Source organism: Sus scrofa, chromosome 14 (assembly GCF_054392235.1).
Source record: "Sus scrofa isolate SSC_HxYL_T2T_F1_AM1 chromosome 14, Sscrofa_HxYL_maternal_Yorkshire_Landrace_v2.0, whole genome shotgun sequence".
NCBI classification, from domain to species: domain Eukaryota; kingdom Metazoa; phylum Chordata; class Mammalia; order Artiodactyla; family Suidae; genus Sus; species Sus scrofa.
Genome location: NC_139396.1, coordinates 72,698,000 through 72,724,832, shown reverse-complemented (window position 1 = coordinate 72,724,832; position 26,833 = coordinate 72,698,000). Strand labels below are relative to the sequence as shown.

Here is a 26,833-nt window from a genome sequence, read left to right as displayed (position 1 = left end):
TGTTTCTCCCTGCCTGCCTCTTGCTTCTGGTTTTCTCCCTGTTTCTCTCTGTCCCTCTTTTTGCCTCTCTTTCTGTCCTCCTTCCTGTGTCCATCTCCTGGTGATTAGCAGCTCATGTCTGCCATGGGCACTGGAGGGATAGGTGGTAGCTTGAGCCACCTCTGCTCTTCCCATATCAGGGCGGGGATGGGGAGGAGGCCTTGGGCAAAGTTGGTTCAGGGGCTGACAGCAAGCACCCACGTGTCCCCCCTACTCACCTTTGGCCCTGCCCATTACTGAGCTCCTTGATGAACACTGGGCATTGGGACCACATTTGACCGAGCCCTGCCTGGGGGGCCCTCAGCTTGGCCAACAGAAAGGAGAGGCCTGGTGTGGAATTGCAGGCTGGGGCCAAAGGCAGGGCCCCCCGAGAAGGGGGAGCCACGAGGCCGTGTGGAAGTGACTCCGCACCAGGCCCAGTGAGCAGGTGGTGTCCTTCAGCACAGTTGTGGGGCTGGCCTTGGCCCTGGGCTGAGCACAGCCATGGGGCCTGTTGGTCACACTCCTTAGCCACCATGCATGTCTGTGCACAGAGTGAGTTCTTCTGTCACCTGTCAGCTGACTGCAGGCTTTTGTCAGCCTTTTAATTTTTTCTGGTGATGGCTTTTGTGTTCAAAGTGTTTTCAGATTTTTCACATTTTATGGTAAAGTCTGTTGAACCCTTCTCTTTCAGTTGTTCCATTGGACCATGTATGGCTTCCTAGCATGCGGCCAGATAAACGCACATCCATTCTTTCCTGCAGGTGTTTCCAGGTTCATGCTTACACTAGAGGTTGCATCCATCCAGGGTTTACTTTTTTTGTTTTTTTTTTGTTTGTTTGTTTTGTCTTTTTTGCCATTTCTTGGGCCACTCCCGTGGCATATGGAGGTTCCCAGGCTAGGGGTCGAATCAGAACTGCAGCCGCCAGCATACACCAGAGCCACAGCAATGCAGGATCCAAGCCGTGTCTGCAACCTACACCACAGCTCACGGCAACGCCACTGAGCAAGGCCAGGGATCGAACCCGCAACCTCATGGTTCCTAGTCGGATTCGTTAACCTCTGAGCCACGACAGGAACTCCCAGGGTTTACTTTGACAAAAATGTGAGGTGAGGGTTGAACTTCGTTTATGCAGTTGTATCTGAATGGTTTCCCGACTGTTTTCTGTCACCAGAAACTACACGTGACCTATGGAGTCTTCTGGTTCATTGACTGGACTCTGTTCTGAAAAGTCAGGTGTCCCGTACACATGCTCTGCGGGTGCGTGTTGGTCCTTGTGTTCAGGGCTGCTTGCCCAGGACCTTGCTGTACAGCCCATGTGCGTCCCACTCTGCCTCCCTGTCTCACAGTGGCTGTGAGCATCCTTGGTCTGAGAACAAGCTTTGCTGTGGGAAGGCTCTCAGGGCCAGTTGATCCAGGCCCTTTGTGCCGTGGGAGGGCCTGGGTCTCCCACTGCAGCATCGCGGGCTATGACTTTACCCGAGCACTTTTGCCACGTGGGGGTGAATGGCCTCTTCCTCTAGGGTCTCGAGCTTGGCACCCTCGGGACCTCAGGAGGAGGCACCACCAGGCCAGGCACACCTGTATCCTGTTTGTGTCTCAGTCCAGGGCTCATCTGCCTCACAAGGATCTTGCCTGTGTTGCTGGAGAACCTGATGCAGGTTGCTGGCCTCAGGGCTCAGAGCAGCCCCTGGTCTCAGTTTGCCTTAGGGCCTCTCACTGCTACTCCAGCCACATCTCTTCAGGTTGTTCCCTGGCTTGCTCAGCTTTGTCCCCTGCTGCACTGTCTCCTGGCTGTCAGGCAGCTAGGGGATCTTTCTTCCCCTAGGCCCTGGGAGGCCAGCTCACCCAGCAGGTCCCTTAGCCAGGTGCCCAGCTGGCTGCTCAGCCTGTGAGTTAGGTCTTGTGCCATGGGGACAATATGGGGAGGCTGAGGCCCAGTTTCTCTCTCCCACAGGGAAGGCTGCCATGGTTGTCGGGTAGGGAGAAGGAGGCACCCCACCCCCGGGGCACAGCTTGCCAGGCTGATTTGACGTTTGCAATTGATGAGTTTGGTATTTCAAATATGCAGTTAGTTAAACTTGTTCTTTTCAAAATATTTTCACTCTCCCTGAAATCCTAATTAGGCCATTCATTCATCTGAATGTACTGGCTGCTCTCTGCCTTTTGCAGGATAACGAGGCTGCAGAGACACTTCTCTCTGCACCCAGTGGGAAGCTGCTGTGCCTCTGCCCTCCCACCCATGGACCTAGGTCCATGGTGCCCAGTGTGCACATGAGACACTGAGGCCTGGGGTGGCAAAAGGGCCCTGCCAGTGCGGGAGCTTTGCCCGATGTTTCCTAGAGGAAGTCCAGAGCTGGGTTTCCTCTTTCAAGATCTGGAGTCAAGGAAGGAAGAGAGGCATCCCGTTAACAAAGCGGCATTGGTCCCTCCGGGCATGTGGACCCACCTCAGTAGAGCCGGGGGTGTGTGCAGAGGGTCAGGCAGGGCCTCCTTCCCACTTTGTGGAGGGCACTGGGGGTGCAGCCCAGGGAGAGTCCTAAACGCCAGGTTCTTGCGTCCACAGTTTTCTTGCTGCTTTCTGGCTGGAGCCTCAGACCCCAGGCCTCTCTGTGGAGGGTGGTCCCGGCCATTCTCAGGTCCCCTGGCTGTTTCTTGGGTCCCTTGGGGATCTATTCCCAGGGTGTTTGGCCCCTGGATCCATTTTCCACCACTCCTGTCTTCCCTCTTGACAACTTTTTGTCCTTTTCTGCCATCTGCTTTGCATTTCTGTTCTGCTGCTGCAGGACAGTGTCCTAGCTGCTATTTGTGGCCTCTGCGGTATTTTTCATTAACTCCCCCTGGAACCCTCACCACCTATGGTCTTTCCTTCTCTGTATGGTTTGTTCCCAGCCCATCACTTCAGAGCTGTCTTTAGCCTCCTGAGGACACACCACCTGTTCCCTGATATTGGAGCCATTTACTAAATGGCAGCTCTGCCCCATCCCCAGCGGGAGTCTGCCCTGGGTGCTGGGCGCTGTGGCAGGTCTGTGCAGGCCACCCCACCCCTCCTGTCACAGAACCACCTTGGTATGGACCAGAGGCTGAGCACTTACAGGCTATGGGGTCAGGGGGAGGCCTGGCCTCAGAGGTCTGGGTAGGGCAGCCTTGCCAGGTGTTGACGACAGTAATGGAGTCTGCCCAGAACGCTGACCCTACAGGGGCCCTGGTCCTCCCTCCCCCACCACAGGACTTGTCAGGACTTTCAGGCCACCAACCACCCATTTCTTGGGACAGGTGAGGCCCCACAGGGCTGCTTGGCAAGCTCAGCCACAGCCACACAGTGTAGACGGGGATGGGGTGCCAGAACAGGTGTATAGGCATGATGTGTGGGTAGCTGCATGCCTGTGCCTGTGGGTGCCGGGAATCCCCAAGTTGTCATGCCCACTACAGTGTTCCCGCTCCCTCTCAGCAGGGGTGGGGCACACAGACAAGCCCAGCTCCCAGCAGGCCCTCACGGTATGTGGGGGGTTGGGGGGAGTGAGGCAGGGACACTGAGGGGCCCAGAGTCCACACTGGATAGGGGTGGGTTGGAGGCCCCTGCCTGGTCCCACTGGTCATTTGCATGTAAAAGGCAGGACTGTGCTGTTGGCTGGAGGCTGGTGGTGTCTGGACCTGTTGCCATGGGCACTCCTGGGCTTTAGGAGCAGAGATGGCTCCCAGGCAGGGGAGGGGTTGGGAGTAGAGGAACTGCATCCAGCTCAGCTTTTGGCAGTGGGGGGAGGCCTGGGAGGAGCCAGTGCTGGCTGAAGGCCACATGGGACCTTTTGATCCTGTGGGGCAAGAGCAAGGCTGGAAGGCCCTAGACCCTCCCTCCCTCTGGTTATGCTCCTGTCTCAGTTCTGATCCATCCAGGGCCAGGTGGCCACAGCCACTGTGCCTCTGCCTATGGCAGCTGAAGGGTCTTCCTAACACCTCTCCCCAACTGGGCCATAGGTCCAGTGTGGTTCCCAGTGAGGTAACTTCCTTCTAAAAGCTGAGCTCCAGGCCCCATCTCCCTGGACGGCAAGGCCCTGGCCTAGGCTTTGTGACGAGCCACCGCCCCCACCCCTTCCCAGGGCTGTGGGGAATATGGACCTGGTATTGCTGACAGTGGTTTGAGTAGGCACATCCTTTTGCACGTCCCGGCACCCAGAAGCATCAGCAGCTTGCAGGAATGCTGGCGGGAGGTGTGGTGGGGCCTCCCTGCTGACTGTGTTGGGGTCAGCTGCTTGGCAGCTCCCCTGAGTCCTGTGTGGATCTGCCCATAGAGGGACACATCTCTTCTGGGGCCAGCTCTGCCTAGTTCCATGGCCTGGGGGCCACAATCCCCAGCCTGGGAGCTTGGTTAGCAAAACTGCAATGGGTCAGACTGAGGTCGGGTGGGGAGGGCCGCCCAGGCAGGGCGCCCAGCATGTGGGGATACTGCCAAGTGCCTAGTCAGCAGTGGTCAGGGTGGCAGGGACCCACAGACTAGGGCAGGGGCGGGGGTGGGGGCGGGGGTGGGGCTCTGTGGCTGGGGTGAGCCTCCCTGACTGTGGGTCTGGGGCCCAGACAGGGCAACACGCTGAGGCTGGCGGGGGGGTGCACTTGGTCCCTGTCACCCTGCCCTGGACCTGCATTGTCCTTGTGGTCCCTTCTCTCTACCCCTGGAGCAAGCCAGGCCACAGCAAGTTCCCTCTTATCCAAGCCTGTCGTGAGGTCTTGGCTGCAGCGGGGTTGGCCATGTTCTCCAGAGCAGGCAGGCAAAGATGGGGGTGCCTACAGCAGGGGAAGTCAGGCCAGAAAGCAAGGGTCAAGGAGCCAGGCAGGCCTGGATGCATGGGCAGTCCCTCAGCAGGCCTGGTGCCAGACCCACACCATCTGACCCATCTGCCTGCCTAGGACTCCCTGTACCCAGTTCCCACCAAGGTCCCAAGCCTGATTTCCCATCTGGCAGGAAGTTTTCCCACTGTCAGTGCCTCCTCCACTCATCTCAGCAGAGCGTGTTTCTTATCAAAGCGATGGGCAGGCCGTGGGAAGTCCCTTGGCCCCACAGAGAGCCTCTCTGGAGCCCTGGGCCCATCCCAGTGACCCTTTCTTTGGACTGTGGGCAGGTGGTGCCATATGTTGTCTCAGCCCCTAATCACCAGGCTCTCACGCTCCAGCTTCCTCAGCTCTGCAACCTTGGAGGGGAGGGCTGGGCTGAGAGGCCCTGCCTGGCCCCCTAGAGACGTAATGACCACAGACTCCCGGGGGCTGAACCCCCACTGCCCCTCAAAGGGGCTTTGTGCCACCACAAAGAAGCTCTGTCCCTCTCGGAGAAGCTTGGGTGTTGCCATGGCAACATAGGGGGGTCTGGGAAGTAGGGGTCCAGCATCTTGGGGGGAAAGTGTGTTCTAGGCAGAGGGCACTGGTGCACACAGTCCACTGGTCCCCTGCTTGGCCAACACCTGCCTAGCTGTGTCTCAGTGGGATCCTCCAGGTCTCCTGGACCCCTGGGCCCCCAGATTGGAGTTAGGCTCCCAGGCCCCAGCAGCACTCGGATCTGCCAGGTCTGGTCCCAGCCTGGCTGTGTCAGTTCCCTCCTCAGGAACACCTTGGCCCCTGTGCCCACCCCAGGGCGTGGTCTGTGGGGCTCTGAGCCTGGACTCTCGGAACTGCCCCCATGCTGCTCTGCTCTCGTTGAGACAGGATGGGAGTTTGGAGGTGATGGTGGCAACAGACCAGCCCACCCCACACAGTGGGGCACCTTGGTGTTCTACCTCCCCTGACCCCCAGGCTCCCCTCTTAAGGTCAGGCTGGAGTGAGTGAGCTGCTGGGCGGGCACAGTGAGCACTGTGACTGCCAGCCCAAGCCCTCCCTGCCCGGAGCCCTGTGGCCTTGGGGTGCCAGGGCTGACTTCTGCAGAGACCGTGGATGAGGTGGGCCCTCACCGCCCATACCCATACACCTGGAACCGGTGGGGCCTCGCCCTCGGTCTGTGACTGAACTGGAGTCTGGGTCGGGCACAGAAAGAGTGGTGAGGGGGCTGCCCTGAATCCCAGCCCAGGGCCTGGGGGGCTGCCATTGAGCCTACCCCACAAGTCACCTAGAGATATGGGGGCTGCTACCGTCCACACAGGGAGCCTGCCCTGGCAGGAATCAGACCAGACCCTCTGGGGCTGCTGGGCACCTGGGGGTTGGGGGAAGCTCCCTGTGGCCAAGCCTCCCACAGGGCAGGGCAGCAGCTGGGGTGCTCGCCTACATCTGGCCTGCTCTCCCACCAGCGTGAGGCCTGCCTCTGCTGTGCCCAGCCTTTGGTCACCTGGCCACTCTCCGGCTCTGGCCCTGGCTGCAGGCTTTGTGAGCCCCTACAAGTGTCCCTGTCTTGACTGAAGCTGAGTGTCCTGCATCAGCACCCCTACAGCCCCTGGTCTCCCTGGACCACCAGTCCAGCAGCCCCTGTCTGGTCTGACCAGTGCTGCCATGGACTTGGCTCTCCCTGGGCCAAGGGTTCCCATCCACGCAGGGCCAGAACCCATCAGGGAGCAGAGCCCAGACTGTTCTCCTTGCGCAGGGCAGGTGTCCCCTGTGTGGCCAGCATGCTGCTGGGTGTCCATGTGGATAGTTTGGGAGCCATCTCTGTCCATCTCCCACCCCCGTGGTATCTGGTCACCTCCCTTGCTGGGGAATCTCCTTTCCAGGCTGAATTCAACTATAGCTCCCCCAGACCCCAAAAGCCCTGGGCTACCTTTCCCTCGGTGGTATGGACAGCACCACCCAGGCCCCTGGGGAGGCTCCCTGGCCTCGGGCTCACTTGCTAGGCCTGCTGGGGCAGGCATTTGCTTTTCTACCTCTTACCTATGTTGTGTTTACAGCTGCAGTTCTTGCTTCTGGATTAATGGACCTGCTGTAGCCCCAGGGCTGGGCCAGGAGCCCTGAGCCCAGAGCACCACCCTCCTTCCAGTCTCTCTTTCTGTGTGTGTGTGTGTGCACACACATGTGCATGCCCATTTCCACGCTCATCCTTCACACCTCATCTCTGGGCCACAAGCTTTGTTTGTGACCTTTCACCCTGAGTTGGGGTTTGGTTTTTTTTCTCCTGATCTATAAGAGCACCTTATAGATGAAGGATATCACTTTTCTGTTGGTTGTTGCAAAGACTTGCACTGATCCCAGTATGTCGACAGCATTTTGGATTATTTTTGTCTTTTTCTCTCTATCATGGAAAATTGCAAACACACAGCAAGAGAGAGTAGTGTGATGTGTCCCCATGTGCCCACCTAGCTTCCACGGCGGTAGGGTCACCTAGACGTACAGCCACACCTGTCTTCTGTCCAAAGGGCTTGCTACGTGCAATGAACAGAAGCCACCAACACAAGTGGTGCTTTCTGTAGATGTTGAGAAACGCTTCTTTTTGGCAAAGGCAGGCTGCTGCTTTTTCCTTGGCAGTGTCTTCCCCTGCTGTCGTAGAGGACAGAGTCTTCCTGTCCAAGCCCCTAGGCCCTGTGCCAACTACAGGTGACCCTGTGCTGTTGGCTGGGATGAACAGGCGTAGACCCCACCCAGTGGGAACCTTGCACCCAGGCCTCTGGCTGTGGCCCTTTCCCAGCCTTAAACACAGTGCCCACCCTTGTGGGCTCAGCCAGAAGCTGTCGCCTGGCTCCATCGGAACCCAGCAGGGGTGGGAGTGTAAAGATGGACCCTCACGAGGCCTGGCCAGTGACATAGGGAGCAGATCGCTGGGCCAGGAGCACACAGGGACATGGTGCCCTCCCAGACAAGTGAGTGGGCCTTGGCGCCACCAGGCCTAGGCTCTGCTGCTGCCACCCCATTTCCTCCCCATCTGGTGGGTGGGGCCAGCAACCCCCGAGGGAGGACAGAGGTGGTGGGCAGTGTGCCGACAGATGGCGGGTGAGGGGTCAGCACTGGAGCCCAGGCTTCCCGCCCGCCTCCCCTGCCGGCCTGACCCTTAGGAAATTCCTCTAATTCCTCAACCCAGATTGGACTCCATCCCCATAATTTGATTTTCTGGAGCAGGGTCTGGCTGGGCTCCTTGGAGCGGGAGGTCTGCTTCACAGGAAGACTCTGTGGGCATGGCTTCGGGGGAAGGGGAGCGTTTCCCAGTCCCTCCCATCGCCTGCATTGGCCAAGTGGAGTGGTGTTTCCGCCTCTTCCTCCTCCTCCTCCTCCGGGAGTATTTTCAGCCTCCCTCCTGCCCACCCAGCCACCTCCTCCCTGCTTCCAGGCCCGTCCATCCCTTCCTCCATCCCTCTGGGGCCACCCTAGGCTGCCCAGGCCCAGACACCTCCCCAGGACAGGACAGGCTATCTCTGGACGACAGTTCATCCCTCTCTTCTCACTAAATCCACTCCCTGGGTGGTGGTGAGTGTGGTGAGTGAAGAGTGGCCTCCACTGAGGACTGGCCAGGCCAGTGGCTGGGATCTGGGTCTAGGGATGAGGGGTCTGCCCGGCAGGCAGTGTGGAGCCGTGGCAGCTGGGCAGAGGCTGGGAAGGTGTTGGCTGGGAGGACAGCAAGGATCACCAAGGCCCCAGTCCCCCCAGGACAGCAGTGAAAGTGAGTCTGGAGTCCACCTCCACCCAGCATCAGCCAAGTAAAGTGCCCTCGAAGTCTCATGGCCCTTCTTAAAAACTCATACACATTTTGCCTTCCACATTATCGCATATTTATTGTTTAATAAAAAATAGGGTTTTGAGTTGCCATCAGAAAATCTGTCCTCTGGGGCACTGGCCTGGATGACCTTTGCCCATATATTCCTAAGCTGGTCCGTGCACCTTGGATCTACAGAGGCCATGGTGTTGGGATGAGCCTGGGTCTTCCGTGTTTCCAGATATGCCCCTGCCGGCTGCCTGTCTCTCGAGCACTGCAGGGCCACCCTCCAGGTCACCGGGGCTATGAAGCTGTGTTCTGCAGGCTTCATGCCCTCATCCTTGGGCAGACAGGGCACGGGTGGCTGTGGAGCACTTCCCCCCACTGGCCAGCTGACATTGGGGGTGTGTCTTCCTGAAGACACAGTCATTTTTAGCTCCAGCTGAGGGCACTGGGCGATGGAAAGGTCATTGTGGGCCTTGGCTGCCTTCTCAGAGTAGCCTCATATTTCTGGGCCCCTGGCCAGCCCACAGCCAGAGCAAGTGGGCCCCCTTTAGGGGGCTCCTTGGACCCCAGAGCCAGAACATGCTGAAGTGGAGGGCCTAGGGCAGGGAGGCTGGAGCCTGGGACTGTCCCCACATCCGCTGTCCCCAGGGTCTGTAGCCCAGGCCTTGTCCTGCACAGTCGGGGGAGGGAAAGCCTGGGGTCATCCAGGAACCCATGTCATAGCACAAGAGTTAGGGGGAGGGAAGCCACCTCTTGGCCACAAGGCCAACAGCTGCCCCTTGGGTCCTAATTGTCACCTCCGGGGCACACCTTCCTCATACATGTGGCCCTAGCCTCAGCCATGCCATCCCAGGACCATGAGGCGCAGTAGAGATGTTACCCAGTTCCACCCTTGCCCCGCCCTGTGCTGTCCCACCATGTCCACCTGGACCAAGGTTCTGTCTAGCCACCCACAAGGCCTGGAGTCTACCCTGTGGCCACCGTGTGTGGACTGGAGCTGTGTGCAGGTCTGCATGCCCACGACCAGGATGTGCCGTGCTATTTGTCTCTTGTTCCCAGCTAGCCAGCAGACCTGGCCCACCACCCCCAGTGGTGACCTCCACCTCTTCCAGCAAGAGTTCAGTTCATTGTTGTTTCATTTGTGTGACAGGTGCTAGGGAGGTGCAGCCCAGCTTCCGGGACCCACACTGACCTCTTCCCTTGCTGGGCCTGGGTTTCCCTGGTTGTCACAGGGCATCGGGGATGGGGGTTCTCTGTAGTGTCCTTTCACCTTCAGTTGTGCCTGTACCCCCAAGCACGCTACTGACACAGTTGGCTCTGGTGTGGCTGAGCCCAGCACTGACCCTTCCTCTCCAGGGCTCCGTCCTTGCAGCTGGCTCGACCTGGGCTACACATCAGTACCCGATGAGGGGGCCTGGGGATTGGCCTTGGCGGGCTGGCCTGGGTCAGGCCTTGTGTGCACACAGATCTCTACATGAGTGGCTGCATGGCCTGTGCCCCGCTTGCTGCTGTGTGCCTGGGTCAGAGCACATAGACTTCTGCTGCTTTTTTGCCCACAAAAAACAAACATGCTGGGCAGCCAAGGAATGAGCGGTGAGGAAGAGCGCTGGCTTGTCTCTGCAGCTGCCAAGCCCCCGCAGCCCCCCCCCCCATTCTCCTGGGGCCCACAGGGGCAGCTCAGGACTGGGGCTTGGGCAGGCCTGACTCTTCCTGCACATTTGGCCTCAGGTGCCCAGGCTCTGCCCTCAGCCTCCCTCTGGATCGGGCATCAGGCTGCTTCTGGGCATAGAAGCTCAGCCCTGCTGTGCTCATACGGGCAGACACATCCTGCGCCCTGCTGGCATGGCTATGAGTGCATGTGGGACTAGTGGTCTGCAGGCCAGTGTCATCCCCACACCTGTCTTGGTAGCCCAGGCACCCAGTGGCCGTAGGGTGACTTCTCACCCCCAGCCTGCTGGCGCAGTAGCTCTGCCACCTGCCCTGGGCCCCAGTGTCCACCTCAGTGAGATGGGCCTGTGCTGGTGCCATGATGTTAAAGTAAGCTAGCATATGCTGGGACAGCAGAGGGCCTGGTAGGTCCGAGAGCTGGTCATACCAGCTATCTCTGCCCCCATTCCCTCCCCTTCCCAGCAGCCTCTGGGTCACCAACAGTCTTAGCTGGGCCTGGCAGGAAGCAGGGAGCCTGGGTCAGAGCCCCACACGCTATAGGGAGGGAGCCGGCTGCTTCCGGCCACCCAGGATTAATGGCTTTTAATTTAGAATTTAATCAATGTGGCTTCTCTCCAGAGAGCTTGATGCTCTGGTCTGGGAGTGAGTCACGTGATCTGTGAGTGGGGTGAGCAGGGGGCTCATGGTGGCCTGTCCAGGGCCTCCGCCCTGGCCCCATCCCGACCTTGCTCTGCTTTGTCTACAGCCAGCCAGCATCCCGGTCATGGAGGACTGCAACGTGCATTCAGCTGCCAGCATCCTGGCCTCAGTGAAGGAGCAGGAGGCCCGCTTTGAGAGGCTGACCCGGGCCCTGGAGCAGGAACGGCGCCATGTTGCCCTGCAGCTGGAGCGTGCCCAGCAGCCTGGTGTGGGCAATGGTGGTGTAGGCAGTGGGCAGCCCCTGCCAATGGCCTGGCAACAGCTTGTCCTGCAGGTAACAGCCCAATGACTCAGGAAGTGTGAAAATGACCAAGTAGGGAAACAATCAAGGTACTTAAGTGTACCACAAGCAGTGACTTAATGAAAGACCTCCTAGGGCCTCTGGGGAGGGAAAGAAAGTAAGATTTCAGCTCCCTTGGCTATGCAGGGTATCGTGTGATAAATGGACAGGACACAGCCTGACCCTCAGAATAGCACTGTCCACTTGAGTGATCCCATAGGGCTCAAGAAGCTGGGAAGGGTCTGTTCTGGGCAGCTCAGCAGTCAGCCTGGTGACACAGGGTTTTGCTTCCATGGGGTCTCCTGCCCTCATTGCATGCCCAGGGGCAGCTCGAGCAAGGCAGAGGTTCTGCCTGCAGCCCAGAGGGTGACTAGCCATTGGTCCTGCTCGGCCCTACAGTTATAGTGCACTGTCTGCTCTGTGAGTAGGTCCCGAGAACTCCAAGGTCAGTGTGTATGGTCGGCTCAGGCTTCCCAGGCTCCTACACACACACACATGGTGCCCCGGTGCCTAGTCTGCAGATGGGGCAGCCGCATCTGGCTCTCAGCGTCCTGGGGGGAAGGCAGGAATGCCCTGCCTGGCCTTTGCTGCAACTGACTGAGGCGCAGGGCAGGGTATGGGCAGTATAGACCTCTCCCTGTCCCAGGAACCTGGAGAAGGGGAGGGTCTCTGGGTAGGGTGCTGCCTCACCACCAGGCTCAGAGGCCAGGGGGCAGCAGACTGTTGAGTTCCCTGGGCTCCTCCCAGCATGACCCTAGAGGCCCCCCCAGTGGACACCTCCCTGGGAGCAGTGTTGCTCTCCTAAACCTGGGAGATGGATCTCCTGGTGCGTCCTGCAGCCCATACACCCTCCCTTCTCTGGTCCTGCTGGCCCCCAGCTCCTAGGACCCAGGCAGGCTGCTGGCCAGGTGGGCCTGGCACATACGTGCCAGTGGCTTGGGGCAGCCTGAGCCTCTGGCTGGAGAGCAGAGGGGCAACTTAGGAGTCTTGGCTTCTTGGCTGAGACTGGCCCAGCTGGCTAGCCTCACCTAGCCTGGGTGTGTGGGGCTCAGAAGCAGTGGTCTGTCAGGGGGACCCAGCCAGTGACTGCCCCCAAGCCTTGAGGTTCCCATCTGCCAGTGGGCAACCCACACACACCCCAGCATGGTCCCCTGTCATAGTGGTCTCCAGGAGGCCCTGGTGCTGGCCACCCTTGCCATTTCATGGCTCTTACCAAGCCCACCACTGGGTGTTGAGGTAGCCATACAGCCAGCCCATAGCAGGCTGGAGCTGGGCCTCAGGCCTGTTCCCCCAAACTTGGGGCACAGAATAGCCTGGCTGGGCCACATGGGGACAGTGGCAGCCTCTGACCCTTCAGGCGCCGGGTGCTCTCTCCAGCCGTCCCAGCCAGAAAGGGCTCTGGCTTCCAGCCAAGAAGGCACTGCTGAGGGTTGATGCCCCCATAGGCAGATGTTCCCAGGGCCTGGAGCTGCCCCAGCCCTTGAGGGCTGCGACTAAAGATCAGGTCACCACCCTCCCGCACACTGCCCCTCCCCACTCAAGGGCCTCCAGGCCTGCCCTTGGTTGTCTGTGTCTTGGGAGGAGATGGTTTCTTAGGCTGACGTCAGAGAGCGTGTGTTCCCAGGACCGATGGGGACACTGAGGGAGGTAGGACCACAGCCAGCTGGCCAGGCCTGGTTGCCTCCATGCCAAACCTGCTTCCCAGACTCATCTCAGCACGAGGTGCCCAGTGACCCAACCTGTGAGCCACACAGCTATGTGGACCTGGTCCTCAGGGTCAGAGCCAGGATCTGCAAAGTTTGGAGACTGGTGGTGAAGCAAGTAGCTGGTGGGGAGTTGAGAGGACAGGGGGTGCTGCTGTGGTGCCCCCAGACTGCTCCACAGCCCTGGCTACCTGTCCTTCATCCTCTAGCAGAAAAGGACCCCTCTTCCAGCTATCTAGAGCAGGCTTGCTGGAGCAGGGCTGGCCCTCACCCAATGTGGGGCCAGGGTCAGGGTGGTGGGCACTTATTGGGACCCAGCCAGCTTTGGGCTAGGCCAGGATGGGTATGTGTCTGGAGCACTAGGAGCTGATGAAATTTGAGAGAGGACAGAAACAACTCACATGTCAGCATCCAGGCCAGGTGCCCTCAGGTCAGTGGTACAGGCTTCTGTACCAGGTGGCTCCACTTAGGGCTGACACAAATGGAGGATACAGGGGGCTAGCAGTTAGGACAACTCAGGGGAAGTTGAGGCTGAGGGACATGCAGAGGACACCAGAGTGCTTGAGCATGCAGGCTGCATGGCCTGTGTACATGGCATGTCCTGGAAGAGGAGTGGCCCAGGGCTTGGTTTTCTGAGTGGAGTCTGGGGACAAAAAGCTAGGAGGCAGAAAGCCCAGTCCAGGGCCTCCTCTCTTGCCCAACCCACCAAACCTCTCTGGGCTGGCCCCAGCTCTGTTTATCCCAGACTCTAGTTTCCTTGTTATGATGTGAGAACCACTGGCTTGCCCCAGCCCCAGCCCAGCCCTTCCCCGTATCTATGCTTACCTCCAGCCGAGCCAGTCTCCCAAAGTATGGCTGCACCTTCATGCCAGGCTGCTGGGGAAGCACCCCCCTCTGATTAACCACGCCTGTAGCCACCACTTCCCAGTAGATCAAAGGTGTGGAGGAGAGGGTCTGAGGCCACCTTGGCCCACAAGCTTGTGGCCAGGGTCACCCAAGAGTTGTGCTCCCTCCCCTCCCTTTGATCTGCCCTGACACGTCTCAGGGGATGGGGTCTCAGGCCTCTGTGACTTTATGAGGAGAATCCAGGACAAAGTGGGTCAGGGCAGGGCTGTTCGCCAGGTCCCAGTTGAGCTCTGTGGAGATGCTTGCTGGGGGGCCATGCTGGGGGGTGGGCAAGGGCCTGGGGCTGGATCTGGGAGGCCCGAGAGACCTTGCAACACTGGCATCGCCTTAGCTAGTGTCTCTTCGGTCCCCATTTCACAGCTGGGGAAAACTTTCTCAGCCAGGATGGGCAGCTGGTGCCGGGAGGGTGGCATTGCGTGATTACCATGGCCGCACTGGCCCCTGCCCTGCCAGAACTGTTTCCCCAGCTGCAGGAGAAAGACTGTGAGCTCTTTTACTGGAAGGAAACCGAGGCCTGGGAAGGAGTACTCGGCGGAGGAATGCCACCCTCGCGGTAGTGGATAGGAACCAGGACCCCGACCAGCCACAGCGGCGGAGGCCACTGGGGCCCCGGGCTGCACAGCCCCGCCCCGAGCCGGTGGGGGCGGGACCTCGCCCCGCCCGATTGGCCGGGCGCGGCCTCGCTGGATTGGCTGCCTCCGGCACCGCCCCACCCCGCCCCAGGTTGGCCACGCCCGATTGGCTGCTCGCCTCACCGCCCCGCCCCGCTCTATTGGCCGGTCACCGCCCCGCCGCCGGGGCCGCCCTGCGGGGAGCGAGTCCGCCGAGCCCGAGCCGAGCGGCTGAGGCACCGGAGCCGAGCCCGGTCCAGCCACCGCCGCCGGCCCGCGCCCCCGCGTCCGGCCCGATGCCTGCCGAACTCAGACAGGTTGGAGGGAACTTGGTCCCAGCCGGGGGCACCGTCCCGGGGACCGGCGGCTGAGGGCGGGGCGCCGGCCCTCCGGGAGGATCCGCTTTTGTTCGCGGAGCCGCGGCCGGAGGCGGCTATTGTCTGCGTCCGGGCCGGGGTCGGGCGGGGCGTCGGAGTGAGCGCGCTGTTGGGGGTGCGGTTTGGGAGGGCGGGCGCACCTCAGAGAACGCCCGGGACAGGTGCCTGGGACGGGGTGTTGGGCAGGGCCTTTCTGAGCAGCTCCCTGCGCGGGAGGGAGGCTGAGTCTGGAGAAAGCCGCGCGGGTAGGCCTCCCCCACACTCCCAGGGCCCCGGCTCTAGGGGCCCCCCCGCGTAGGAGCTTCGTAGCTTTCATGGAAGCTGGGTCTGCAGCGGTAGTGCACGTGGAGAGAGGGCTGGGGGACTGCCCTGCCCACGTGTGGAGGCAGAGGGGGGGTTCCAGCAACAGCATAGGGGAAGGCTCGTGCAGCCTGCACTCTTGCTCAGAGGGGCGGGCTCCACTAACAGGCGGGGAAACTGAGGCTGAGTGGAGAAGCAAGGGGGTAGCCAGGGGTAGATCTCCTACACACCTGCCCACCTGGACAGCTAGGTGCCTGCGTGCCCCAGAAATGGAGGGGCCATTTCAGAGGAGCTGGGGGAATCTGGGGCCAATGTGTGGGCTGGTCTTGGGGAAGCTGGGTTGGGTGACAGCCAGCCCTGCCACTGCTCACTTCCTGAGTCAGCTGGGCACCCACTGCCCCTTGCCCACTTGGCTACTCAGCGTGGGGCTGCAGCCTTGAAGGTGGACTGCTGTTTTGGAGGGCAAGCTCCCAGTCAGCCAGGGCTGGGTCTGACACTGTGGGCATCAAGGGAGAGGGTGTCTGTAGGGGCCAACAACTGGCTCCCTGGTGGGAGATGCTGGCCTGGCCTGGCCTCCATCCAGGACGGCCATGCTGGGTGGGAGGGCTGGCATTCCTCCACCCACCTCTCTGTTCATTCATCCAGTGGCAGCCATCTCGTGCTCTAGGGACCTGGCCAGGAGCTGTGGGAGCCAGGTGTAGGGTCCCACCTTAATCCATCCCTTGTGTGCCAGTGGGGCCATCAACTGGGTGGGGCCACCAGCCCACGCTCTGTTCTTCATGATCCAGACTATGGTACTTATCTGTCAAGGGCAGTTAGTGCAGGTGGATTCGAGCCTCTGGGACCCCCAGCCAGCCCCCATCAGTTGTTACTTGGCCTGTTTTCTATGTTCCCTTCTTCCGCCATTCCCACATGTGCCCCCAGAGGCTGTTGTGGGCTTTTGCTCAGGTGGTGGTTCCTCTGTGCCTTGTCGTGCCTCTCCTTTTTCTTTGCCCACCACACCTGAGACCTGGTCACAAAGGTGGAACTGGAATGACCCCACCTGTCCCATGGCCTGAACGCCCAGGTCCTCCCTTTTTCCATACGAGGAAGCTGAGCCTGGGGGTGTGACGGGCCCAGGGCCCTCCAGATCTGGGCCTCTGGGGACCCCATTGAAAGCAGTGACAAGGTCCATCTTTTTGGGGTTCTAGTCACTTGTGTCCCTGGTTTGTAGTCCTTGGCCAGTTAAAGGGAACTCACAGGAAGCCCCAGGCCTATACTGCAGCCTCTTGCTGGGCCAGAGCTGTGGAGGGGAGCACTACAGGACAGGTTTGGGCCCTGGATAAAAGTGGAGGAAGGCTGGGCAGTTGTCCCAGTGAGAGTGGCAAGGATGAGGCTGGGGCCGAGGCAGGGTGACAAGAGGCAGTTGACAGGACTTGGCAGGGTTAGGGGTGTAGGGAGGGCTGTCTATTCTGGGGTATGGGGGAAATCTGGGCCAGCAGGGCAGGGGTCCCTGAGAGTGGGCTGGCCTGAGTAGGTGGACATGGGACTTAGGGCCCTCGAGCAGGGCCTAGAGGCCAGACAAGTATCCAGGTAGCCCAGTCAGCAGCCTCTGCTGAGCACTGACTTTCTTGGTTGTCCAGCCACTGTCGACCTCGGAGCTCCTTGTAGCCTGAGTCTCAGTTCCCCCACCTGCTGGCTGTGAGGTGCCCATAGTGGACACCTGGATGGGTGGCTGAGGGATTCTGGACAGGTTGACAGAAGACAGCAGGAGGTTGTGGGGCCATATGCCCTGGGTGCTGTCAGGAGAGCCTATGCACTGATGAGGTTGGGCTGGGTGCTCACACACGTGTATATGTGTGCGAGTGTGTGCCCCAGCGTGTGTAACAGGGGCCGGGCCTTCCCATGATCACTGGCTGACTCACGCTCCCGCCTGCCCCCCCCCCACCGCCCTGGGTGAAGTCATTGCTGTTTTTAGCTCCCTGAGGTCGTTTGCCAGTGGGGCTCTCAGGGCCTCCGGTTCCCTCTTCTGGGTGCCCAGGATGGGTGTGGGTGGGTGACACTGCAGGGTTGCCAGGGCTTGTTGGGCTTCTGGCTCTCTGGACCCCCACCCCCTCATCCCCTGGCTCTGCATTGTGTCTTCAGGCTGGCATGAGAAGCAGCAGCCGGGCCCCAGTGGCATCAAGGTCCCAGATGTGCTCGCCCTCTGCCAGCCTCTAGCAGCACACCTCCTGACCTAGGGATGGAGGATTAATTATGCAGATATAGGAGTTCCTGTCGTGGCGCAGTGGTTAACAAATCCGACTAGGAACCATGAGGTTACAGGTTCGATCCCTGCCCTTGCTCAGTGGGTTAACGATCTGGCGTTGCCGTGAGCTGTGGTGTAGGTTGCAGACACGGCTCGGATACTGCGTTGCTGTGCCTCTGGCATAGGCTGGTGGCTACAGCTCTGATTAGACCCCTAACCTGGGAACCTCCATATGCTGTGGGAGCGGCCCAAGAAATGCCCAAAAAAAGACAAAAAAGAAAAAAATTATGCAGATATATGCACACCTAAGGGGCCCATCCCACAGCAGTGTCCTAGACCTCCTGGTCCCCTCCTGTGGGTCTGTCCTCTGCCTTCCCTGTGCTCATAGCCATGGGACGCTGCCCCACCCTGGGCCTAGCAGAGAGCTCACTACCTGCCGCACTTCTGCTCCCATACTTATCAGATACAGAAGGGGCTGCCGAGGTCCCGGGCAGTGATAGGCTGTCCCAGTGCATGCAGGGAGTACTAGGCCACCCTGCCCCACAGCCCACTAGCAGCTCCCCACTCGGTCTCAGTCCACTGCTCTTTCTCAGGAACAGCGTCCCTTCTTCTTGGGCAGGTCCTCACCTGCATGCTGCTTATATCCTAAGACAGAAGGTGGCAGTCAAGGCTGTGGCCCACGAGGGTGACATGTGGCTAGAAGGCCTTTCTCGTGGGTGCCTGGAATCTCCCTGTTAGTTTGTGAAGTTCCGGGTAATCCTCTTGCCTTTGTCAAGCCTCAGTTTCCTTTCTTACAAGATCTCACATGTTGTCCTCTGAGGCCGTGCTTCTGGGGGAGGGGGTGCATTCTGTGACCTCTTTCTCTGTCACCAGAGCTGAGGGATTCTAGCGAGTTGATACAGGCATCTCCCTGGACCCCTGAAGAGGTTGCAGGAGCCCAGAGCCTCTACACTGTGTGCAATGGGGCGGGGAGGGGGCACACATTCCTTTAGGAGAGGACCCCAACCTGGGGAGATGTCACATCCCAGGACCCTGGGGGGCAGGCCCTGAGGACAGCCCTTGGCACCTTGCCTTGCATACTCCCAGGCCTGGGAATGGGAGCAGGGCAGGCCTCTGATGCCAAGCAGATGTGAGTCGAGATCCCAGCCTTCCCTGGGTTTTGGCTCCCTGTCTGTGTAGGCCTCAGGGACCTGGGGCCCAGGCAGGGAACCCATCTAGCAAGACAGGGGCCTGGGCTCTGGAGCAGGGCCTGTCCTCCTGCTGACCCAGCCCTGGCTGCCCAGGAATGTGCTCCCCCCACCTCCCCACGTCCGCCCACAATGGCTTGGGTTTCAGCTCCTGCCCATCCTGGCCAGATGCTGATCCTGGGATGTTGGCGCAGTGCGGGGGATCTGTGTGATCAGAGGCCCAGGGCTGGACTGTGGCCCTTGGGTCCTGTGCCACTCAGCATAGTGGGTCTAGCCCATTTCTGTTGTGGGCTTGCCTGTCCTTTCCAAGCTTTAGTTTCCCCACTGGCAACTCTGGCCAGCGAGTGTGTGGGCATTAGAAGAGCCTCTACAACAACAACAACAAAAGACAAAAGACAAAAGAAAAAAAAAAAAAAAAGAAGAGCCTCTGTCCAGGGATGTCGGCAAGGGGGGGCCAGGAGCTAAGGGCCAAGGCTAGGGAGTCCTGGGGAGTGTGCAAGAGGGGCCACTGGGGTTCCCATTGAAAATCACCTGGGCTCCATTAGCCTGAGTCCACCTTCTCTGGGCTCTGATATGACACCTAGGGTCTCAGTGAGGGCGCTGGCCATTGGCCTGGGCAAGGTAGGCCAGGCTGTGCCCACTCAACACCCCAAGAATGTCAGGCCGGAAGGAGTGAGCATATTTTGGTGCTCTGAGTGCACAGCGCATCCTGGGAATTGGGTATTTCTGTCCTCTGAGGGCGTCTAGCTGGCTTTGGGGACAGATGGAGCCTGGGTAGGACCACAGGGAGTTGACGAGCCATGTGGAAACTGCCACCCTGTGCACTCGAGGTGTCTGAGGGAAGGGGCCCAGGGACCCTGGGGCACCCCGCCAGGGTGATGAGTGACGTCAGGTGTCCTGCGGGTCCTTGGGTCTCCAGGAGCCTTGGCAGCCAGGCCTCAGCTCAGACAGAGCTGCCCAGGACTGGGCCACTGGGGCTGGGGCCTTCTCAGATGGCTCGACCCAAGGAGGCCACAAGGTGGGGCCACCCCCCACAACTCCATGGTCACCTCCTCGGCTTTCAGAGGCAGGACTGAAACAGGCCCTGGGGTAGTGGGTTCCTGACAGGGCGAGGAGGCCCTCCTGGCATCCAGGCCAGCACAAGGTCTGCTCTCCTGTGCCGGCAAGCACCACGTCCGTCCACCAACACCTGCCTCCTCACCCAGGAGCAGAGCCCGGGCAGCCAGGCCTCACTGGCTACGATGCCAGAGGCACCTGAGGTGCTGGAGGAGACGGTGACAGTGGAGGAGGACCCTGGCACTCCCACTTCCCATGTGTCCATCGTCACATCGGAAGATGGCACCACTCGTCGCACGGAGACCAAGGTACCAGGGCCCGGCAGCGGCAGCGGGCAGGCTGTGTGGCACAGTGGCCCCATCTGTAAAGCGGGCTGTGTCCTGGCCTCCTGCAGGCTACCCCTTACTGGCCGGAAGGCTGAGGTCACCCTGGCCTCTCAGGCTGCCAGCCCACCAGCCACCCCCTTACCCACCAGGTCACCAAGACAGTCAAGACAGTGACCACGCGAACTGTGCGCCAAGTGCCTGTGGGCCCCGATGGCCTCCCGCTGCTGGATGGCGGCCCCCCGCTGGGCCCCTTCACCGACGGCCCCCTAGACCGGCACTTCCTTCTGCGTGGAGGCGGCCCGGCAGCCACACTCTCCCGAGCCTGCCTCAGCGGTGGGAGTGGCTTTCCTGACGAGCCCCGTGATGTCCCCAGCTATGGCAGCCTGTCCCGTGGGCTGGGCGTGCGGCCCCCGCGTGGAGGCCCCCTTGGCCCAGGCCCTGGTGATGGCTGCTTCACACTGCCTGGCCGCCGTGAGGCCTTTCCCCCAGGCCCTGAGCCTGTGCCACCGGCCGGCCGATCCCAGCCCGAGCGGTTCCAGGCAGAGCCCTACGGCTTGGAGGATGACACTCGCAGCCTGGCTGCTGATGACGAGGGTGGCCCTGAGCTGGAGCCTGACTATGGCACAGCCACAAGGAGGAGGCCAGACTGTGGGCGGGGCCTTCGCACCAGGTGAGCCCCCAGGTGCTGCCATCGTCTCCAGGAAGCCTTCTGTCCACCCCTGCCACAGAACACTGCAAGGGTGGGCTGGCTATGGGGCTGTTAGTCACCCACACCTTAGCTTGCATTGTCCTCAGCTCTTCTCAGGGACAGTGGCAAGGGTTGAGGTGAGTTGCACTGGGCACCCTCCCTGCAGGTCTGGAGCATGAGAAGCTGTGACAGTGCCTGCACTTGCTGCCCTTGCTCCAGCTGTACGGCCTGGAAGACCAAGGGGCTCAGGGTGTCTTTCTGAGCTTGAGTCCAGCCTCTCCTCCATGTGCAGTAGTAACCAGAACCCAGGCACCCCTTCCTGTCCCAGTGTAGCCTCTGGTCTGTCTCTTCTGTCCTCATTTCTGTCTATAGGGTAGGAAAATGACTTAGCCTGAGTCTGGGTTATGCTGTGTGACCACGAGACACTAGACCACCTGCCAGCCTCAATCCCTCACCTGGGAAGCGGGTTTGACATTGGGCTTGGGGAACTGGTGGCCTGAAGAGATGGCTGTGGGCACATCTTGGGGGAGCCCCAGCCAGACATGGGCCCCTGGGAAGGTGGGACCCCAGTACAGACAGGTTTCATAAAAACACATAGCTTGGAACAGGAAAACTGCCTTGTGATGGGGGTGAGTGACTTCTCCGTCTGTGAGTCTTGGCTGTGAGTCAGTTCTTGCTGAGCCATGGTGTGACTCTCAGCACGGATGATGCTGTAGCGTTGTGGGTTCATAATCCCCAAGAAAGTGTGATGGGCAGCTTGGGACAGGGCTAGCAGCCACGAGAGGACAGTCATGCGCCCTGCTCGCTTGCACAGGGCCTATGAGGACGTGGCGGATGATGGCGGTGAGCTGATGGAGGAGCGGCCCCCATTCCCGGTCACAACAGCGCCACTGGCCCAGCCTGAACGTGGCAGCCTGGGTAGCCTGGACCGGGCGGTGCGGCGCTCACCCTCGGTGGACAGTGCCCGCAAGGAGCCGCGCTGGCGGGATCCCGAGCTGCCTGAGGTGCTGGCTATGCTGCGGCACCCGGTGGACCCTGTGAAAGCCAACGCGGCTGCCTACCTGCAGCACCTGTGCTTCGAGAACGAGGGCATCAAGCGTCGCGTGCGGCAGTTGCGTGGGTTGCCACTGCTCGTGGCCCTACTGGACCACCCTCGAGCAGAGGTGCGGCGCAGGGCCTGTGGGGCGCTGAGGAACCTCTCCTATGGCCGGGATTCCGACAACAAGGCTGCCATCCGGGACTGCGGCGGTGTGCCCGCCCTGGTGCGCCTGTTGCGGGCTGCTCGGGATAGCGAGGTCCGTGAGCTCGTCACAGGTGAGGCGCTGGCCACCAGAGCCCCTGTTCAGCTAGGCATCAGTTCAGTTGCCCTGACAGGTCTCTACCTCTGGGCCTGGCTGCCTTGTGCCCCTCAGGCAGGCCCCCCTCCACACCAGCTCCCACATTCCTCTGGGTCCCGTCTCCTTGGTCTCCCCAACTCGGCGGTGGTGGGGTGATGACCCTTGGTGTGGCCCTAGCAGTGATAGCCCCACCTGCCTGCCTCCCTGCCTGAGGAGGGGTAGGGAAGAGAAGGCCCCTGCTAGCTCAAGGCTCCCTGCCAGCCCCTGGGGGCTCCTTCACAACTGGGGAGCCCCTGCTGGGTATGGGGTGCTCATCGCACCCACACTAGAGCAGCACCCAGGACCTGCCATGGCTTGTGTCACTCCCACCTTCCTGTGTGAGCTGGGGCCCAGGAGGGAGGGGCAGGTCCTGAGAGGGTCCCCAGGAGGAAGCTGGGACAGTGCCTGCAGTCAGCACTGGCTGGTCCATGACACCCTGCAGGCACACTCTGGAACCTGTCATCCTATGAGCCTCTGAAGATGGTCATCATTGACCATGGCCTGCAGACGCTGACCCATGAGGTCATTGTGCCGCACTCGGGCTGGGAGCCAGAACCCAATGAGGACTCCAAGCCACGGGATGCTGAGTGGACAACTGTCTTCAAGAACACGTCGGGCTGCTTGAGGTGTGCGTGGGGCCAGGCCCATGCTCCACTCGCGGCCCCCAGGGCTGTTCACAGCCAAGGAGGCAGGAGCCAGGCCCCAGAGACTGTCCACCTGGGGACTGCTGTTCCTGGGGCAGCTGCGTCCTCGTGTCCAGGGAAACATGGAAGACAGCCATCCAGGCCTCAGCGTCAGAGCCACATTACAGTTCCCTGAGCCCCTAGTTTGGGCCTGATGGGCAGTGCTCAGCCAAGGGCAACCCCTGAACAGTGTCTGGCCTCCTGTGTACCCCCAGCTCCAGCTCTACCCAGTTTCTTCCCTGTCACCATCCCAGCCAGGGGGAGGCTAGGATCCTCACCTCCAGTCTGATGTGGAGGGCTCATCTCACCTCCACATGACCTGTGCTCTCCCCTCCCATCCTTGAGGCCCTGCAGAGACCTCACAAGCAATCCTGGGTCCCCATAGTCCTGCCTGCCTTTTTGGATACCACCCCACGACCCTGTGTGGTCCCAGTCTTGGGCAAGGAGGAGCCCTAAGCTGCCACTGGGGCAGGGGGAGTTAGGGGAGCCCGCCACCGCCCCCCCCCAGATGCCAGGCCAGGGCCCCTTCTGCAGCCTCAGCAGTGGTCAGGCCATTGCCTCCCCTCATCCACTGCCAGACTGCTGTAATTCACCAATAACCTTAACAGTGTGGCATCAGCATGTTCTGCAGATAAAACAAGACCCCAAAGCTGGGTGGGTGCCAGGGGCGTCTGGTAGGAGCCGGAGTCACAGGGCTTGCTCTTGATCACCCAGGAATGTAAGCTCAGACGGTGCAGAGGCGCGGCGGCGGCTCCGAGAGTGTGAGGGGCTGGTGGACGCACTGCTGCACGCCCTGCAGTCGGCTGTGGGCAGGAAGGACACAGACAACAAGGTGGGCAGCAGGGTGGCCCAGCAGGCCCCAGGCGGGCTCAGCCTCTCAACCTCCCACAAAGGGTGGGGAAGCGGAGTGGGAGCCCTAAGCTATCTGGGCGGCACAGAGGGGAATGGGTGTGTGGGTTTGGGGCAGCGCCCTGGGAGTGGGCACCTCGCAGTGGCCACACTGTGAGGCCTGGGACAGGGTCCTATGCCCAGTAGGTGCTCCCCTCACCCCCTTCCGGGGGTTATCACCTGACTGGGCCCCTAACTCAGGCTTCCCATTCTCTACATCTGCGGGCCCTTGTGTTCTCACTGGTTGTGTTCAGTCTTCCCTGGGGGCCAGCAGCCCCGTGCCGCCCGGCCCTGCCCCAGCAGCCCCCTCTCCCCGCAGTCGGTGGAGAACTGCGTGTGCATCGTGCGGAACCTGTCTTACCACGTGCACAAGGAGGTGCCTGGGGCCGACAGGTACCAGGAGGCCGAGCCTGGGCCCCCAGGTGGTGCTGTGGGCTCCCAGCGCCGGAGGAGGGATGACGCCGGCTGCTTTGGTGGCAAGAAGGCCAAAGGTGTGTGGGTGGGACTGGGGTGCCACTCTAGGACCCCCCAACCCCAGCACGCTGAAGGCTCTTCACACCCATGTGTGTGAGAGTCATGGTCTGGGAGCCAAGGAAGGGGTGCTGTCCCGGGGCCCCAGCTGCAGGCCACACTGCCTCCATCTGCACTGGTGTCTGGACACAGGCCCTCAGCTTTCCCAGCTTGGAAGGTACCAGGACGGTGCCACCTCCTGGTGCTGGCAGAGCACCTGAAGGCCCTGAGAGCTGTCCCAACCCCTGATGCCAACTCCACCACGGGAGCAGCTGCCAGTGCTCCCCAGCAGCTTGGGGGAAGGGGTGTCTGTGCACCACCTTCACCTATGCTCACTCCCCTCCCCGCCTTTCCTGATCCCTGTCCCACTGTGTGCACTTGGCCCTCAAAAGTAACCAGGGTGAGATTCCCTGTGCCCAGTGCCTTCCGGGAGGGCGTGGGGTGCTGCTCGCTCAGGTTCCTCTCCTCTCTCCTGTGCTTCCCCGGCTGCCCAGAAGAATGGTTCCATCAAGGTAAGTCCCTGTTGGTCCTGCCCTGCAGGCCTGATGGGCACAGTGGGCACCAGGGACCCCCCTGTTGTTCAGGCAGCCATCTCCATGACAACTGCAGCACCTTCCAGTGTTAGGAAAGCCCCATCCATCATGGTCCCTTCTCTGGGCAGCTGTCTCCATGACAACTGCCTGGACACGACAATGGCAGGAATGTCAGCCCTGGACTGGTTGGGAGGCTGAGTGGCTGGGCTGGGCCTGGAGCAGGAGCCCAGGGTGGACAGGACCTGGGTGTGTCCATCCCCAGGGGCGCCAGGGATTTGAGTCTGTCCCTCTGATGGTTTGGGGGGTGTGGCTCAGGCCCCAGGAGGTGGGGTGGGGCCCTTGATCATCCAAATTCAGCTCTGCCACCCAAGGAAGGGGAGGTCCATTATCTCAGAGGCTGGAAGGTGGTGAGCTGGCTCTCACAGAAGTATGCAGGCCAGTGTGACAGGTGTTAGGAGTTGCTGCTGCAGGGGCCTGAGGTGGGGGGCTTGCCTTGCCCCCAGCTCAACTTCACTGTGTGACCAGGAGTGTCCTGACCCTCCAAGCCCTTAGCTTCCCTGTCTGCACCTCCCAGTCCCAGCCTGGTCTTCTGAGCCCCTCAGTTCATGTACGTGGTGGCCATGGAGTGACCATTGGCAGGGTCTGCAGTGCAGCCCCCAGCTTCTGATGAGGGATGAGTCCTGGTTGCTCAGGCAGGGCTGGGGGCAAGGCAAGCCCCCAGGGCCCACTCCCATCCCTGGGCTTCCCTGCTGGCCTGAACTCAGAGGAGTGCTCTGTTCTAAGGGCCTCCAGGGCCCAGTCTTGAACATGGGGGCACTTCTGGGTCCTGAGTTGGAAAGTCTGTACTCACCTTTCCTGACACAGCTGCTCCATGTGGGGTCCCCTCACCTCTCACTGCCCTTCCGTTCCAGGGAAGAGGGATGGTGAGGTGGACCATAACTTTGACACCTTGGACCTACCCAAGAGGACTGAGGCTGCCAAAGGTGAGTGGGGGGAAGTGGAGTCCATGAGTTAAGCTTTGTGCCCCCAAGCAGGCCTGCAGGGCTGCCGAGATTCTGTGGGGAAACAGGCCCAGTGGTATGGGGTTCCCTGGAAAACACCCTGGTCACCAGCTGAGGGCTCAGAATCAGGGTCTCTGCACAGGTCACTTACAGCAGGATGTGGGGGCTGGGTCCCGTAGCACATGAGAGGCTGGCGGGGGTCCCATTGAAGGGTTGGGCTACCCGGGCAGGGTCTCCCCTGCAAGCTGAGTTCAGACTCACTCTGAGGGGTTCAGAGCCTAAGGGTACAGTCAGATTCATCCTTCTTGCCCTGTCTGTTGGAGTCATACTGTGTGTGGCAGTGTTCTGGGAATCCTGCCTGAGAGGTGTGCCTCTTGAGCCCAGATGTCCCCAAGCAGGGTAGAAGGACCCAGCCAAGGGAGCATCACAGGCTATGGGACCAGCTCATGCAAATGCCCTGGGGGTGCAGGGTGCAGTATGTGCTTGGAGCATCTGGTGAATAGGAAGCTGGAGTGCAAGGGGCATGGGATATGAGGACTGGGAGGTGGTGGCATGGGGGTGGGAGAAGGTGATGTCCCATGACACAGCCCCAGTATGGAGATAGGTTTGGATGGCTGTCCCACCCTCATCCCTGGAGTACCACTGCCAGGCTGAGGCCTCAGTGAAGAGTGACCAGGAGTGGTTGAGCATCTCTGATGTGGAGCCCCCCATAACCATATATGTAGGGGTGTTGCTAGGGAGTTGAGACCTGTTCCTAGGGGAGCCGCCTGGCTGCTGCTTCCCTCCCCACCCTAGGCTGCCTGCAGGCTCCAGCTGCCAGCCAGGTCCCATTTCTTTGGCAGTGGAGTCAGAGGAAGAGTGACCTCCCCCAAACTTACTGCTGCCTCAGAGCCTCTCTTGATACCCATGTGAAATGGGAAAGCTTTTCCTCCTGGGTGGCCATAGGGGTGAATATGTTGGTGCTAAATACTCTCTGATAGGGGGTGGGGGGCTGACTGACGGTGGGGTGCGGGTGGTCTGCGCCCAGGCTTTGAGCTGCTGTACCAGCCCGAGGTGGTGCGTCTCTACCTGTCCCTCCTGACGGAGAGCCGGAACTTCAACACCCTGGAGGCTGCAGCCGGTGCCCTGCAGAACCTCAGCGCTGGCAACTGGGTGGTGAGAGGCCGGGCCTGGCAGGGAGGGGCAGAGGGAATCCCAGG

The 26,833-nt window shown here is 60.7% G+C and overlaps 1 protein-coding gene across 14 annotated transcripts in view; it reads left to right on the top strand.

Moving 5' to 3' along the window:
- The window catches only part of ARVCF (ARVCF delta catenin family member), a 36,150-nt gene that overhangs the window by 5,940 nt on the left and 3,377 nt on the right, over positions 1-26,833 (top strand). For 4 of the 14 annotated variants that reach the window (XM_084994141.1, XM_084994139.1, XM_021072783.2 and 1 more), the window contains 9 exons: positions 11,029-11,256; positions 19,779-19,937; positions 20,105-20,625; positions 21,458-21,957; positions 22,462-22,645; positions 23,417-23,534; positions 23,910-24,081; positions 25,545-25,616; positions 26,662-26,789. In XM_084994141.1, the coding sequence (XP_084850267.1) occupies positions 11,047-11,256; positions 19,779-19,937; positions 20,105-20,625; positions 21,458-21,957; positions 22,462-22,645; positions 23,417-23,534; positions 23,910-24,081; positions 25,545-25,616; positions 26,662-26,789 (2,064 nt within the window). In that variant the 5' untranslated portion in view covers positions 11,029-11,046. Of the gene's footprint in view, positions 1-11,028; positions 11,257-14,682; positions 14,800-19,778; positions 19,938-20,104; positions 20,626-21,457; positions 21,958-22,461; positions 22,646-23,416; positions 23,535-23,909; positions 24,082-24,594; positions 24,613-25,544; positions 25,617-26,661; positions 26,790-26,833 lie in introns of those variants that run through there. The other 10 variants (XR_014826120.1, XR_014826121.1, XR_014826118.1 and 7 more) reach the window with 4 other exon arrangements.